This window comes from Haliaeetus albicilla, chromosome 20, assembly GCF_947461875.1.
Source record: "Haliaeetus albicilla chromosome 20, bHalAlb1.1, whole genome shotgun sequence".
Classification (NCBI taxonomy): Eukaryota; Metazoa; Chordata; class Aves; order Accipitriformes; family Accipitridae; genus Haliaeetus; species Haliaeetus albicilla.
This window is the reverse complement of record NC_091502.1, coordinates 6095891-6113101: the sequence shown is the minus strand read 5'-3', so window position 1 is coordinate 6113101 and position 17211 is coordinate 6095891. Positions and strand designations below refer to the sequence as shown.

Below are 17211 nucleotides of genomic sequence, written 5' to 3'. Positions count from 1 at the left end.
TCTCTCCACAATTACTGTGATAAACTTCCCTTGAAGTGTTTGTTAGCACATGTTCTCTAACTACAAATGAATTAGAAGCACCTATATGACCTTTGAAAGAACAGTCTTTCACATTACCTATAACAAGGCCTGCTGTCCTACAGCCAGTTAATTGCTGATTTCTCATGACTAATAAATACAGTGTTCTTGCACTTGAAACATCTTCCCAGACTCTTGTAGCGAAATTACCTTGCACTGGTAAAGCAATGCTTTTTGATGTTCATTAATATAAAATCTCAATGATCAACTTAACTTCTCAAGGATGAAAGAAAAACAACTCATTGAAAACAGTCCTGCAAACATTATGCCTATTAACCGAAGGATGGAGCTAGCATGTTGTTCGGTTCCCCTTGTCCTTTAAGGGTTTCTCTAGCTTTTTAACACTTAAACTAAATGTGTCTGGGAGGAAGGTGCTCTTTTCAGATGTCAAGTCCCTGTGTTTTCCATTTCACCTACAGATCTCCATAGAGCAGGAGGGGAGCTATCCAACACAGGAATGCAGAGATCCCATGACTGCAGCACAGACTGATCATAGGGTAGCCTTCAACAAACAATTCCAATTTTCTGCACAGGTTCTCACTTAAGGGAGATGAAGAAAATGAATATGATGTCTTCAGGTATTCAGTACCAAGTAGTGTCAATATCTCAGGGATATATGTAGGCATTCAGAGAATATCATTGTTAAATTCTTTTACTGACACTTCAGGAAAGCAAATGCACAAAATCCCCAGAGTTCTTCCTATATTTTAAGGGCAGAAACAGTTACAAAAATGACTTAAAACTCCTTTGACGCCAACTTTTAGCGTTTCAATAGTTTGTTGGGCTTTTTTTGTTGGTTGGGCTTTTGGGGGGGGGGGTGTTTTGTGGGGGTTTTGTTCTGGGTGGGGTTTTTGTTTTGGGTTTTTTTTTTTGGTTGGGTGGTTTTTGGGTTTTTATTTTTTAGAATAATCAGGACAGAGTTTGGCAGGGGAGAAGACTGCTTGGTTTCCTTGGAGGAGCTCAGAACTGTTTAACTTCAGAAAACCTTGAAGTTACATGAACTTATAAATTCTAATAATCCCCCCCATGCCTCACCCTCAAGTGTCACACTACCCACATTAGTCTGAAACATTTAGTAAAGTAAAACCCTAACATACCTGCAACTACCTATTCCAAAAAGACATGCATTCCCCACCATCATGACTGTTTAAGCAACAGAATTATTCAAAAGTAAGTGTTCTGGTATTCACTATTTGCACTTTAAATATTTAAAGACTGTTTAGTCTTACCTATTGTTTTCTTTTTATTCACTGCACTGTCTGCCTTATGCCTTTTCTGCAAGAAAACAAAACATTTCATTACACCTCATTACACTTCAGTACAGATTCCAAAACCATTAGAGCTAGAAACATGACAAACTGCAAAATGATATACTGGGTCATTTTTGCCTTTGTTACATTTTTTTTTTAAAAAGCCATACAGATCATCTAAATCCAAATGGTTTGTAAAAGAATACAATGTAACTTTAAACTGAGAGTCCCCATCTTGAAAGTCAGGCTCAAACCTGGATCATCAGCAAAAAAAACTTAAGTCTCCAAAACTAGTTTTTGGAAAGAAAAACAAAAGGAACAATGAGGAACAGTATATTTAGATGACAGCTGCACTACACATTCTATGAGCTGTTTGTTTAGACTGATTTCTAAATTATTTTATTCATCAGAACTTTGCAAAGCAGAAAGACCTCTTCATTTTAAACAGTATCCAAGCAAGTTAGTGCAGATTTTCCCCCAAATAGTTTGTTCTATGCTCAATTTGCTTGCCGCCCCCGGTCCCCCCCAGTTTTCTCAAGACCAATTAAAAGGCCACGTATCTGTCAGAACTCTACAGTGCCTTTTTAGCCAGGCCTTTCTATTAAAAGCACAAATAAACAAGTTTGAAGAGGCAGAAACAAGTTTCCTGACTTCTACTGCTTTCTTGTTCCCCATCTATAACGAAAATGCTTGATTTATCTCCACGTGCTACAGAAATTCTAGTCAAGTTCAGAGCTTTGAAAATCAAAAGGATATTTTGCTGCTGCTCAGCAATGACTCAATATTGACTTCATAGATGCATAGCTTTGTAGCATTTTGCAGCTTTTTTTGAAACACTGTCTTTAGCACAGCCTTCCCCATAATCATACTCACATAGTCTTCTATGATTTCTTTGATGCCAGCAACTGTTAAAATAAATAGCAATGGCACCAAGGTAGTATATCTTCCTGTTGGAGAGACATCTGGAATTTGCTGCGAACAGAGGAAAAAGAGATACCCATTTTATATTGGTATTTAAAATTAGTTTCTAGCAGATTTAGAACTTTAAGCAAAGCTCTCAGAAAAGAGAACGCAGAGTTTTCTAATCTGTGCCTGACTGACATCCAATTTCAGTGGGCAAAGTAGCCTAAGCTCTCAGTAGGTTTGAAGAAACTACTACCATAAAGTTAGAAGATAAAGTTGTTGTACATGTCTTATTCTATTTCTCCTCTCTTCACAAGAAAAGCATTCAAATAATGTAATTTACCTGGAAGCAGTGATAATCTGGACTATCTAAACAGTCAGCAGTTTCACAAGAATCCACACATGCTTTTCTCAGTATGGTCAATAGCTCCATATTTTACAATACTACTTCTTGGTCTTACTAAGAATAAAAGTAGCTTGATTTTATAAACCACATTGAGAAGTCTCTAAGTTGCCTTCTAATTTCGATTGTAAAGTATATACTAAGTAGTACAGAAGTACTTCTGTGGAAGTATAGAATTATTACTATTAAAATGTCTAAGGATTTCTTTGCAGTTAAGCATAACAACCGAAGCAACTTTTGCTGTATTACAATTCCATTTTATAATCAAGCCAAACCAATAAAACAATACCTGCAGTAAGGCAATGAAGAGGAAGAATGCATTTGCAGCTTTTCTTATCTGCTCATACAGGAATCGAGGTAGAAATGTCACCACACTGTACTTGGCTGTGCTGCAGGTTAGAAGATTTTTATTTTAGTACTCAATCGGAATATCACACAGGGATTATGACCAAAACGTTTCAAGTAGGCTTCTAAAAGCCAGTGTTAGAACGTGGTTCAAAGATCACACAGTAAAGACATATAGAATATGGAGGAAGTTGTCTGTGTTATGAGGAAGAGCTGTACTGAACAGAAGAGGTATCACACAGACCCAAAAGTCTCACAGTCCCACTTTAATCACTGGTGCCTTTATTATTGGATTAACTATCAGATAGTTTACTATCCATCCAAACTTCAGCACCATGAACATGCAATCTCTCACCTCAGTTCCAAGCACTTGATCAAGTGCCTACCCCTCATCAAAACAAAGAATTTAAATGTTAAGGGAGGCAGAGCTGAATATGGGAGAAATTAGAAATTCTGTGGTGCCATTTTAAAAATGCCTCATTTCCCAGTTCAGAACCACTCTATACTCAGTTATGAATAAGCCTCTAGAACAAGACACACTTTTTCAGATGAATCTTTCTAGCTATTTTTCCTGAGTAGTTACATTACTATTTCTTCCATCTTAAAACAAAAGTAAACTGCACTAACTAGTCTCAATAATCTATGTGATTGCTTGTCTTCCTCACATCAAACCCATGATGGGCATGAATACAACTTCAGGAAAAAAGTGTCCAAGATCACAAGGTGATTTAACCATTCAATTTTTAAATGAGCTGAATAAGCCACCTCCATGCTGTCAAGTTACCAAAACCAACCTAAAAGAGATTAATACCCTTGATCTTGCAAAGTCCTCACTCCCTGAACACATTAGGTACAACTCAGTCACCTACATGTCTTCTTGAGACAGTGCAAAGAAACTCATCGTGCTGCAGAACTTCTGAGCTGTACCAGTGACTGAGTCTATCCAGTAGCATGTAGTGTTCCGTTAGATGAGAAAAAAATATTTTTAGAGCAGAAATAGCAACTCTGCCTTACTTTCCCCTATTGAATTAGCACAGCATCTTCCCCCACTGTTAACTACCAGGCATCAGCCCAAGTTGGAGTTTTAATAACTGTGCGCTTGCAGCTGTAGTTCAGGTGTCTTCCCCCAGACACTGAATGTAAGCTCTGCAAGAGTCAGACAACCTGTGACAGGAGTTTTGTTTGTGTGCTGGGGCATCATTTTGTTGAGTTGGGTTTTTTTGTTTGTTGGTTGGTTTGGTTTTGTTGGGGTTTGGTTTTTTTTGTGGGGGTGTGTGGGGGTGGGGTGTTTAAGTCTTACATTTCCAAGGAACTGAGAACCCTAAGATATTCCTTACAAGAAAAAAAAAAAGTTTCCTGAAGCACTAATAACACAACTCTGTGAACACAGACAAGATGCTGTTTTACTGAAGTTTCCTAGAAGCGTCAAGAGCACCTTTCCATTAAGCCTCGTTCTTGAATTGAAATGCTTTTCTGGTCTTCTCCCACCAATAAGCCTTCCAGATCAGTTGAAATCCATGGCATTACTATTCACAGATCATGAAGAACTAGTATAATCAGATGTTTTATCTACAGGATCTGCCTTCTACAATTGACTGCTAGGCATAAAAATCTTACTACAACCTTGATCCACAAGCAGTTAAGTTCAATAGGGTTCTCTTATTATTTTTGTATGTACAAGGTTAAAGAACTGCGTTCTCCAAGACCACTTACTTGCTTTAACCATTTTCTTCTCCCTCTCAGCTTCCCCATCCCCAACTCCAAGCCACCTAATGAGATGTTACTGTTTGATTCTGGAAGATACAGCACTAAGATAGAACATGGTACAATTTGTTATACAAAGCTCTATTTTGGACACTAGAGGAGAACCAGTGGGGCAAGTTAAACAAAATGGTCAATTAAAGAACATTTAAGACCCCATCTTATCACCTAGTTTCCTCTTCAAGCAACTACAAACCACTACTAGGCTTGATGCAAATCAGTTATTACTTGAACTGAACTCTAAAAAAAGGTACCATGACAGCATTTCCAGTGCTACAGACTAAAGACTTTCTATTGCTACTGCGGCATAGCAAAATCATGTATTCAAATACTCAATGTGGTATTTTACAGCAATTTCAGGTGGTCAGACTTCAACATAGTTATACCAACTAAGCCAATAGAGTGAAAACATGCATCCAGGTTTAAAGCATGTAACATAGTACATTTATTGCATAAATGAAGTTACTTCCTTGAAATACTATTAATTTCTTCCAACTCTAAGTATTTTTTTTTAAGCCACATTTGCTTGGTCTTATGTGTAATAACCTTCCTTTAATACAGAACATAATTAAACGTGTCTCAGAAGTACCTTGTGACTTAAAAAATACAGGTTAATCAAGTTAACAGTTTAGACCTACAAGTGAATTCCCCAAGCAATACTAATTAGAAACCAAGTATTAGCAGATTTTTTTATATCAAAATAGCATTCCCCTGGATACCACATTGCTATGACTACATCAAAGCAAGAATTCGTCTGAGTGCAATCAAGCTGAAACATTTATTAACAACATTCTACCATTTACCAACTTTATAGCTAACTGATCCAAACAATATGCTTACTCTAATGACTGTGTTAATACCAACACAATAAGGCTCTTCTGAATGAGCGTTATACATGCTAAGTCACACCATGTATTTTGTTGCTTAAGTAACATGACAGATGCCTAGAGAAAATAGGTACAGTTCTAATTAGAGGGGCACATTAAGCTGTTACCATGCAGACCAGGAACAGTAATCATGTCTGTGTTTAAAAAGCAGGTGCATATTATTATTAAAAAAAGCTTCTTATGAAAAGCTAACTAATACTCTAACCTGGGCAGGACTATTTGATTAATTTGGCTCTGAGGAACAGCTGTCTAAATGGCAAATACAATACTTAAAAATAGAAAAAGCGTTGTGCTCCCTCCCAACAGAGAGATGCATTGTAGGTGACTTGAGAATAATCAAAGCTCAGAAAGAAGTTAATGGTGATGACAGACAGGTAGAAAATTCAGGTAGCTCGCTCATAACACAATTTTGGTCACTAAAAATAAATACCTGCAAAGGTTAGCCCTCTGACAAGCCCCAGACAGAGCCATCTTATCTTTAAAGAAGTGCCTTGTACCTAACTCCAAGAACACCAGGTCTGCAACTCACAGAACAGGTTGTGCCAGGGGGAAAAGGGAAACACATGCAGGAAACCAAGCAACAAACTGGTTTTTCCTTAAGCAACAGTTGTTTAGTTAAGCAAGGTTTTCATAGTTAAAAAGTTCGATGTTTAAGCAGGCGTGCAAATATTAGAAGAGATGTCTTCTCTGTATCTGCAACTTAATTCATATAAGTCATGTTTCACATGACACCACTGTGCCAGTCAGGAGGAACACTACTAAACCCTGTTTAATCAATGAATTTGGATACACATCAGTACAGCTAAAAGCATCTGCCCCACTGTTTCTAGGGCAGTGCAGAGATTTTTCTGAAAGCAATCACTGCATAATTTGAAAAAAGTTAGTGTCATTCACATACCTTAACTCAATACTGTGCTACTAGAGTACCAAGGATGAGTTATTTTGATAACATTCAAATGAAAAGTAGCAAATAGTGTGCCAAGAAACTCAGTAGTAGTTTTCTAGTATAGTTCCTCCATTTATTAACATGGAATTTTTGCATTACAGGTCCCATAGTTACCATTTTCCCCATTTCCCCAAAACTTTCATAAAGTCAAGTTTTACTCTATTGAATCACCCTTGCAGAGGCAAAGACTGCCAATAATAGAGACAGAGAAGTTACTTCCTTCAGAAGTGTATGTGTGCTGGCAATGAGCAGCTGAACACAGCTCTACATTTTCTCAGTCAGCCATCTAAAGGACTTCCACCCCTTCCTTGAGAATTAATATTGACAGCTCTGAGATGAACTTCACCTTCAGGCTAATCATGATAAAGAAAACAGGACATGCTTGAGACACATATGGTCTCATTTCTAGGGGTGATAAGCACAACAAACTGCTCTTTCCTGGGCAGCATTCACTCACAGCTATCCATTCCACAGTTCACATACTTGAAATACTCTCAAATCCGAGAGCTAAAGAACACGTATTACTTGATGTTAGTGCTTTTAACACACACCAATTCACAGGATCAATTACTAAGAAAGCCAGGCACACACATCTGAACCACAGCAGTGGGGCTGGGTAATTACAGCAAATGTTAAGGACTTGAAGCCTTCTCTCAAACAGGCTTTATTTCCATTAACACGTACAAAAGATCAGATGACCTGTAACAGAGAAGGAAGAAAAATGAATTAAAAAAACAAGATGATCTGCTTGAATTAAGGGCTCAAGTACCGTCTTCAGTGGAATAGTGTGTGCGTGCTAAGGTCTTGCGGGCACATAACTTCTTTTAATGGCAAGATTGACATCAGCTTCAGACGTTCTGCTGTAGCTCTCAACTTCCAAAGCACTATGAACACAAGCTACCTCCAGTCACCATTGCTGCGAGAGGCACAGCAGCAAGCTTTACATATTTCAAGTGATACTTAACTACATTAACACAAAAAACAACAAACAATTATGAGACTGGGTACAGAGAAAGCTCATTCATAGGAGTATCTCATCAACAAACAACACTGCCATGCAGAACACTGGCTAGGCTGTTACAAATCCAAGTGTCACAAACAAGACTTTTAGCAGTTGCACGCAAATGACAGTGAAAGATCATCTACCTCCTTGCACATATAGAAGATAGTGTATTTTCATCACATAACTGACTAAAGACATAAAAATCAACTGTTTACAAATTCTCCAAAGAACACATCATGAAGGCTTATAGGAAGCAATTACTATATGCCTATGCAATAATTATTGGTTGACTGGAAACTAGGTCCTAAACAACCAGTGTTGGTTTATTATAGCAGGCAGCAATTTCTGCCTGAACCAATGCAGCCCCCAATTTAATTGAAGATCCTCGCTCTGTCAGATGAATCCTTGAGACTAGTTGCTACAGAGGAAGACTCCAGCCAGAAAGGGTTTCACCACCCTGTATATGGCCCGTACGCTTCCGTCAGCTAAGAAAAGCTTATCTGGTGCTTAAATACTCTGAACAGTTCAAGACAGACTCTGAGCTCAGGTCAGAATAGGAGTGTACAAGGAGCAAGACTGGCTCTTGCACAGTAGAGTGCAAAACTTGAATCCTACAAGATATTATTGCTTAAAGCTTGCCAGAGCAAGGCAAAGAACCAAGAACCATCATGTTAGAATATCTGTCACCCAGCTCTGGAGTGACCATAGTCCAAGTGCCTGTTTTGTTTCCATCTTTTCCTGCACTCCCCTACAGTTTCTCTATAATTGCAACGACATCTAACACATACACTTTCATATATTGTCAGAAGATAAAACAAGTCTTAGCTTTGTTTAAATGACGCTCTTCTGCCTAGCCAGCAAAATATCAGATCCTGAAAGATTTCCCAACAAGCTGCAATACTGTAGAAAAGGGATAAATCTGTTGTCCTAAATTATGCATACAATGGAACTGATTTGGAGTATTCAGATGTATTAGAATTAATCCATGTGAACTTTGGCAGAATGCACTTCTAGCAGCTTCAAACTGCAGTGCCCAGTAACTTCTGAAAACTCTTACCAGTGGGACAGTTTTCATCTGAAGGACCTGACCACTTCCCCACATGTTTCTTAGTATAAGAATTCCTTCATTTATAGGATGGGCTCCCACAGAAGCAACTAAAGGCACCACTGTGTGTTTGGAAGACTTGTTCTTTCCCTCCTTTTTAACAGGAGGAACTGATCACATCTAGTATCTGAGCCCTCTTTTCTCAAATCATATGATTTGGGGAGAAAAAGATTGTTTCATACAGGTATAAAAGACTCAAGACATATCAAGCCAGCCTACTAACTCCACTGCAGGTCAAGTTCTACCAGAACTTGTGGGTTTTGTGGGCCAGAATGGTTTGGGCCTGCTGTAATAAAACACTGAAGCTCTTCTGAAGAGTTTACTTCAAGTTAAATTCAAGACCTCATACATAACTAGATTTAAAACAAACAAACAAACAAACAACAACAACAACAACAAAAACTATCAGCAGACAGCTGTCAGCTAGACAACCAGCCACTGAGGTTTAAGGAGTGTTTTACACAAGGGGAAATCTAAATTAGCACAGACTTCTCAAATATATTCTTACATCATTATTTTATAGTAATGCACATCATTAGTGTCATGTCCTACACCAAAACCCAACAAAAAGGCAGGGTGGTAAGTGCAATTTATTGATTACTGTTGCTTCTGCTGGCAAGTAGTGTTATCTACCCTAACGCACAAGTTCCATTTCAGGAGTAAGATGTTTAGGCTGACAAACCCAGCTTGGCTGAGCTATCTGCACTTCCTCAGAAGCTGCATCAGCAACAAGCTTATCTTCAAATGCTCATTTTGGTTATCTTTGTACAGACCATTGTTAAAACAAAAGCACATGAAAATGGATTATGAACTGTTGCCTGCTGAAGTATGTCAGTCTTATTACTCTCTAGTTAGTAAGATCAACTCCTAACTGTGTAAGGATTTTTCAGAACTTCTAACCTACAGTACCTTGTGCCAAACCAACCCAGTACCAGCAGGACTTCTACCATACACTGGCAGTGAACGACTGCAAAAACTCACGTAACTGATGTTGCCAAAGCAAGTATTACTTCCACTAGAAATGCCTCCTACAGTAGAGCCCATGACAATCTTAATGCCAAACAGGCATTAGCACGACTGCTTATGCTCAGTTTAACTTAAAAACAAAACCTCGTGGTCACATTTAACAGAAGTGATAGCACTTCTGCTTTCCAAAGCCTGTACCCTGGAGGCTTTTCCTAAAGCATGCCAACAAAAAAGGTCTTTCCATTTGTTCTCTATTCATGCAAACCCTACAGAAAGGGGAACAGACTCCTGGCTATTTTTCAGCATCAAATACATTAGACAAAGACTGTTTAGACACAGCACTAAAAGCTCTGTAGGCATGATATTGTTTCAGCATGCTCCAATATTGTCAGGTCATCACTATAGAAATAGGCCCTTGCTTTTCAGTAGCCCTGCTGGCAAATACAACTCAATAGAACAGAGCTGACTAGAACAGTTAACCTAGAAATACTACTGTCTAAAAAAGGAAGTTTAATATCACATTTAGTTACTGTGCAAACCCAAAATAGGCTTCACAGTAAACACACAGCATTGATATGAAGATGACCGAAAAAATATCAAAACAAGTCACATAAGATAGCTAGCTGTCTAAAAGCCCAAGTGCTAACTTCAGTTTTAAAGCCATTATTTAATTCCAAGTGTCACCACAACTTACACAGCTATTGTTCTAGTGACAAGCAACAGGGTAGCAGAAGAAATGAATATTTATATTTCTCTCAAAACTGAACAAGCATCTTCACAGTCCACAAACTATATGAAAAGCAGTTGTTAAGAGTTCTTGAGCTCTATTTAGGTCAACTTAAAGAGAATTTCTTATTCTTCTACCCTTTTCTACAGGCCACCAGCAATCAGACAGTGGGGTCTGTAGCACTGAGCAGAAGGCTATACACACAATTGTAAACAGCAAAATACTTCAGAAAGTGTGATTTATTGTACACAACACCTCTAAGTCCTTAAAGACACCTGCTTTGATTCTACCCTCACTCAAACTACACAAGGAATCACCAAGAACATTGTCTCTTCTTGTTCACATATTTCTCTGGACAGAGATTACCAACAGTGGAGGAATAAGCAGAAATGCAGTCACAAGGGAATACACACTGCTGAATATGAGCCAATATTTATTCAACAAATATGTGGGGAAGCAGCTTTGTTTGCATGAAGTCAGACTGCATATAAGCTTTGGCTCCAGTGTCTGAAAGTCACTTAAATAGTGACTTTATCTAAAAAGGAAAAAACCTAGTTTAATTACCCTGCTGTTTTGCTACTGCAAATGTATGAAATCCATCAGAAAGCCAAAAAAACCCCAACCCAAGTTCAGTATGCCAGAGAGCTCAACATGCAGCAGGTGGAAGGGCACTAGAACTCTCATGTATTTTTTCACCCAGACATTTCATCTAGGCAAAATTCAACACTTTAACTGTCCAGGGGCTCTGACCCTAGGAGCAGCCCACTAAGACCAAAGATGCAGCAACTTCAAATACATTGGCACAATCTGGAAACACAACATCAACAGCAGGCATAAAATACCAGCAAGTTCTAATGGCTAAAAGAATCCTTCTATAGCTGTACCCAAGCCTTTTTCATTGATTACAGTATCAGTAACAGCTGCACTGCAGGAAAATTAAGGTTTTGCTTATTTACAAGAAGTATGTAAAAGTATTTCTTCTCAGTTAAGAACTGTATCTACCTACAACTGAAAAGAGTTGGAGGATTAGTTTAATACACGATTAGATTTGTAACATTCAGAATTCTTCTTTGAAGAATTCCAAAATGCTTTTCTGCAGTCGGGAAGCGATCTGTTCACATGACAACAAAAGAGATTTCCAAATGTAATACAACCACTAGTACAAATAGCCACACTGTCTGAACTCCACCAAGAAAAAAAAAGAACACAGGTAGGGACAGTTTTACCTAAAGAGCAAAGGTACATTTTAGTGCAAGAGGAATACCGGTCTACAGCGTTAAGTGTAGATAAGTGTACTTGCGCATAGCAGACTACCATTCACATTTTCAACTGCAGATTATAACAAACACTACTGGGGATATTCATGTTACTAGAGTCAATACTAATTGGCTAGTGATACCAGCAATGGCTATTTCATCAGCAGTGACTTACTAAGCACCAGTGAGAACCTCCCCACACATTCAAGAAAGCATTAACACCTCTAAACCAAAAATGACTTCTACAGTACCTATTTACAAGCCAAAAAAGCAATGCACTTAGCTTCATTTAAATGCAACATACAGCTGAATTCAGACCGTACCTATGATTTGGTCACCAGCAAGCATCCTGCAGACACTGACGGGACAGTCTGGGACTACAGATACAAACAGCCTGTTTAAGGACTTGTGGTGCTACTAGAAGCCTTGTTAGAGCCCTCAGTGGTAAATTCCTGGTGGTGGTGCATCTGCCTTATGAAACAAGAAATTAGTTCTCACCAGTTTGCTTGAGTTTTAGGACCCTGTACAGTTTAAAAGTGAACAATGAAGGCTTTCTGCTCATTATCTTTTCTAGCAGAATTTAACTTTTGCCTGTATGGAAGACCAGTCTCTGAACTGAAGATTTTGTGGATATTAGAATGCATCTTTTGGGACATCCCTAATAGACCAAGCCACCAAGTTCTGTTCTGATGAAAAGCTTTTCAACAAGAACATTAAAAGTATACAAGTAGAATTTAGCCCTTCTTGACTGCTGCTCTACCCCGACCTCCCACTCAAGCCACATACTGAGGCTGAACTTGGGAGTCCTGATTCAGATGCAAGTCAGACTTGCACCCGGACGCACTACCAGGCCTTGAACATAAGAATATTATATAGAGCAACAGTTACAACAGCAACTGCAATGTACTTCAAAAATCTGGAGACAATTACTGATGTCCTTAAAATTATTTCAGCACTTTTGTGCTTCCTGGATCAAGAAACCAGAAGTCCCAACTACTTTTGCATCAACATTAACACATGCAGCAAGTGAGGGCCTCAAATCACTTAACTGGTGATTTTTACTGCCTGCACTGGAAGAAAGTTTCAGTACAGCACTGTTATACATTCGGTATAAGCCACTGATGTCAGAGTGGATTCCTCTATTAATAAGAAACATCAAGGAATTTTATTTACATGAAAGCCAGATCTGTAAAACATTCTCACTTTAAGCAAAATAAACCAGTCTCCACTGAGTATATATTTGGAAAAGTATTCATGCCATTGGTTTGGCAATCTCAGAAATATTGACACAGTATTCAAACCCCTATCATCACACCCCACCTGTATCTCTGTTTTTACAAGGCAATAGGCAAGTTTGTTTTCAAACTATAAAATAAAGACTTCTGAGTCACCTCCCTCACCATTCAGGTAATCACATAAATCAAACTTGTAATAAAGAGCTAGGGTTTAAGCACTCAGGCAAACTCAGGTAGCAAAAAAACCCTTTCAAGTCAAAACCACCAGACAAGCTGGCACTTCCGCTAAACAGTTATTTTCACGCTGTGCTGATCCACTACATAACGAGTGTACAAACTACCGTAATTGCTCACATTGAATCAAGTCACCAGTAGAAGAGTTAGAGGCTGAAAACATTAATGATCCATAACATTTTGTGTTTCACACCTGAATTACAAGTAAAAGCCAGTATTTTAAAGAAATGCAAAGAAAGCCTTTTCTCACAGCACCTTGGAAGGAAGGGCTAAAAAAGACAAAATAACAATATCTATATATACACTGGCTGGGGTCTCTGTAGAAGCTTGACTACCATCTCATACTGTCTGTAGCCAGGGATGTCTTAAACCTGAGGACTGTTAGTAGACTTCAATCCCCAGATGTAGAATGCCCAAGAGTAGATTATAACTATTGACTTTAAGTGGCGTAGAGCTGTGTACAGAGTGGCTGGAAGTTTTCAGGACATTAAGTTCAGTAAGAAATGTAACATTTAAGTACAGAAATGCCCCTATTAGACACATATTTAAGTTAAGTATATTGAACAAGTCAAAATAAGTACTAGTTAGCTTTCATAAAAGCAAACATAATACCACAACTAGAGCTGTGTTGGACAAAGTAATTGTATTTGTTCCATTTCTACATATCTCAAAGCTTCTAAAATGCTTCAGCTGGAAATGGAACATCATTTGCCTTTTATTAAAAGGTCCAAGGAGTAACACATGCACAAAGTTTTTCAAACAACATAGCAGGGATGAAAACAGCTTCTAATACAGATAAAAGAGAGACGTTCCTACAGAACAAATCACTGCTGCTGCAGTGTAATAAAGAATAGTGACAGCCATATATATGCACATGTAAAGGACAAAGCTAAATCCAGCCTACAACAAAGTTTTACAGCACTAGGTTTTAAAATAGTTTGCAACAAAGTTTGAAGAGGAAAAAAAAAAACCAACAAAAAACCAACACCTTAGCCATCGCTCTACCAAGTTCTCAGTCTCACTTACTCCAGAAAGCCTGGGGAAAGAAAACAATTCTTCCTTCTGCATCCTCACACTTTAAGAGTTTTGGAAGCATTAGTGTCATCTTGCCATCCACTTAGCTTTTGCAATAGCACTATATACTGTCCTGGTTTCGGCTGGGATAAAGTTAATTTTCTTCCTAGTTACTAGTAGAGTACTATGATAGGACAAGAGGAAATGGCTTCACGTTGTGCCAGGGAAAGTTTAGATTGGGTATTAGAAAAAAATTCTTTACTGAAAGTGTTGTCAGGCATTGGAACAGGCTGCCCAGGGAAGTGGTGGAGTCACCATCCCTGGAGGTGTTCAAAAACACATAGGTGTGGCAATTCAAGACATGGTTTAGTGGGCATGGTGGTGTTGGGTTGATGGTTGGACTCAATCTCAAAGGTCTTTTCCAACCTAAACGGTTCTATGATTCTATGTTTCGGGCTCAGTATGAGAAGAATGTTGATAACACACTGATGCTTTCAGTTGCTAATTAAGCATTTATAGTAAGTCAAGGATTTTCAGCTTCTCATGCCCAGCAGCAAGAAAGCTGGAGGGGCACAAGAAGTTGGGAGGGGACACAGCCAGGACAGCCAACCCGAACTGACCAAAGGGATATTCCACACTAGGTGACATCATGCCCAGTATATAAACTGGGGGGAGTTGGCCTGGGGGGTGGATCACTGCTCGGGAACTAACTGGGCATCAGTCATCAGGTGGTAAGCAATTACATTGTGCATCACTTGTTTTGTATATTCCAATTTATTATTATTCTTGTCATTTTATTATTGTTATTACTGTCTGTATTAACTTCTTCCTTTCTGTTCCATTAAACTGTTCTTATCTCAACCCATGAGTTTTATCTTCTTCCTTCCAATTCTCTCCCCCATCCCACTGGGTGGGGGGGAAGTGAGTGAGCAGCTGCATGGTGCTTAGTTGCTGGCTGGGGTTAAACCACGACAAAACTATTTAGATGTGGTATTAGGGAATAATCAATTTTGCTTAACTTGGCCAAAACTAAAAAACACCAGTACTTACCACTTCTTCCTTTTGCTCCCACAAACAAACATAAGAACTCACTTTTAACAGTGCCTCTCTCCCCCAAAAAGTTAAAAAGCTCAAGATGCTTAGAACATCCTAAATGAAAAGCCATACCACTGACCCTCCTTCCCCCACCTGCACCTCCATTTCTTGCTGTATTTTGCTTAGTTTTGAGCAAGGTATTCCACACTACCCCTTCATTTGGAAAACTTCCTATGAACATTCCCAAATTCCCACCATTGTTCAGAGAATCCTTGATGACTACCAAAAAGGTGACAGAGATCACATGATTTACAACAACCTGTTCTATTATCTCCTTCAGTTTAATTTTCCATAAGCCCTTATGTACAGATGTTTATCCTCTTACACAGTACCCTGTGCTGTCGTACACTGATGTTTTGTATGGAGACAATACATCTTCAAATCCAATGGCACTGAGAAATCCAGAAGCTGAACACAATAAGTAAGAAAGTCCAAGGGCAATACAAAACTGCAGTTCCTCAAGACAAACTCCAATACACATAAGCAAGTAAATAAACCACCACTCGTACTCCACACAAGGCACCCTTACTCATGTTATGAGCTTGAGTCACCTTTACCTTCATTTCCACTGGGCTCAGGGAAGAAAGCTAATCCAGAGACTGGAGAGAGCACAGCCAAAGCCTGTCACCCTTTTAAGAGTCAGAGAGATCAAAGCTTTCTTATTGAGCAGCAGCAAGTTATTATAAAGTAAACTTAATTTCCAAGTGACACTACGGAGCTAAGATCCCTAATCAGGCAATGCAAACATCTCTACTTTCCCACAACACTACCTGCATTTTGTCCTATTCCTCATGACTCAAGTTGCCCTTGTCAGGAGGCAAAGCTGCAAAAACCTATTGAAAAAAAAACTTTCACAGCTACCAGGGCATGGCTTCTAGACAGTGAGTTGGACACAACATCTCTCAGGTGTTGGTAATAGCACTATCAGGAACAAGTTCTTGGTAGCAGAGCCACACACTACTTTTCTACAAGATTAAGCCACATGAGAACAGAATCCCTTCTGGAAAACCTAAACTACCACTTCTGCCAACCCTCTATTCCCTGCTTTTCCTTCTGTACAGCAGGAAAAGTACAAGTACTCTATCCATAGAAAACGGTCAAACTCAGCTCATAATTAGTCATAAAAAATAAAAATAAAGTGAGAAAACATCCAGTGTTTCTGCCCACATAAAAAAAGCAAGACACTAAGCAAATCTGTCATTTTAACTGCTCCTAAACCATACAATTTCCTAGACAAGTATATAAGTCAAAGTTGAGGAGAAAATCCTGTATGAATAAGTTGCTGCGCTACCTGGAACACCAGCATGCTTCCAGAGGATAGTCTTAGAATTGCCCTTGATAATACACACAATAAACCAGCTAATGGAAATCATTATCTCAGGCAAATATAAAAATTCCTCTATTTTCATAAAGGCACTCATCGTGTAAACCATTCTTTGAACAACCACCCAAACATTTGCATTAACAAACAGAAGCCTGCTAAATAACACTCCTCCTTAGTCATGACAAGAGCCATCTGTTCACCTAGCTAACCCCAGGCAAGCATGGCAAGCACTGCCACAACTTGCTTATGTTATTCATCCTCATACTCCGTGTTTCAGTGCACGTTATTTGTGTTTCCAAACTGCAACAGCACGGCATTAATCATACCAGTAGAAGTCTCAAAACACACCCCCTTCCAATGAAAGGCTCCAAATGCCAAAGAAAATTCCCTCTGGTCTTCAATTAAAAACCACAAGTGGACCGTAGCCTTGTATACACGGGGATGTGAGTTTGTAAATTCTGTAGTATCCTGGTCCTGTTAGACTTTCTTTTCGTCCTTCCTATTCTGTACTTCTATTATACTTAGTCTAGTTATTCTTACAGCTGGATGCTACTTTTTAAGAGAACGCTCCATGGAGTTTACATAGTGGATTCTATCCAAATCTCGCACTAAATTTTCATGGGTTAGCCCTTGCATCCAGGAGTGCTAGGTGAGGTCCTGTTATCCCAAAGCTCAGCAG

At 38.8% G+C, this 17211-nt stretch overlaps 1 protein-coding gene across 3 annotated transcripts in view; it reads right to left on the bottom strand.

Moving 5' to 3' along the window:
• Positions 1–17211, bottom strand: part of ATP8A2 (ATPase phospholipid transporting 8A2) — a 353567-nt gene that overhangs the window by 295013 nt on the left and 41343 nt on the right. For all 3 annotated transcript variants that reach the window (XR_011328953.1, XM_069808117.1, XM_069808118.1), the window contains exons 3-5: positions 2924–3023; positions 2202–2300; positions 1308–1353 (exon numbers count right to left, since the gene is read on the bottom strand). Coding sequence is in view for 2 of the 3 variants with exons in the window: in XM_069808117.1 (XP_069664218.1) it covers positions 1308–1353; positions 2202–2300; positions 2924–3023 (245 nt within the window). In the remaining variant the exon portion in view is untranslated. The remainder of the gene's footprint in view (positions 1–1307; positions 1354–2201; positions 2301–2923; positions 3024–17211) is intronic.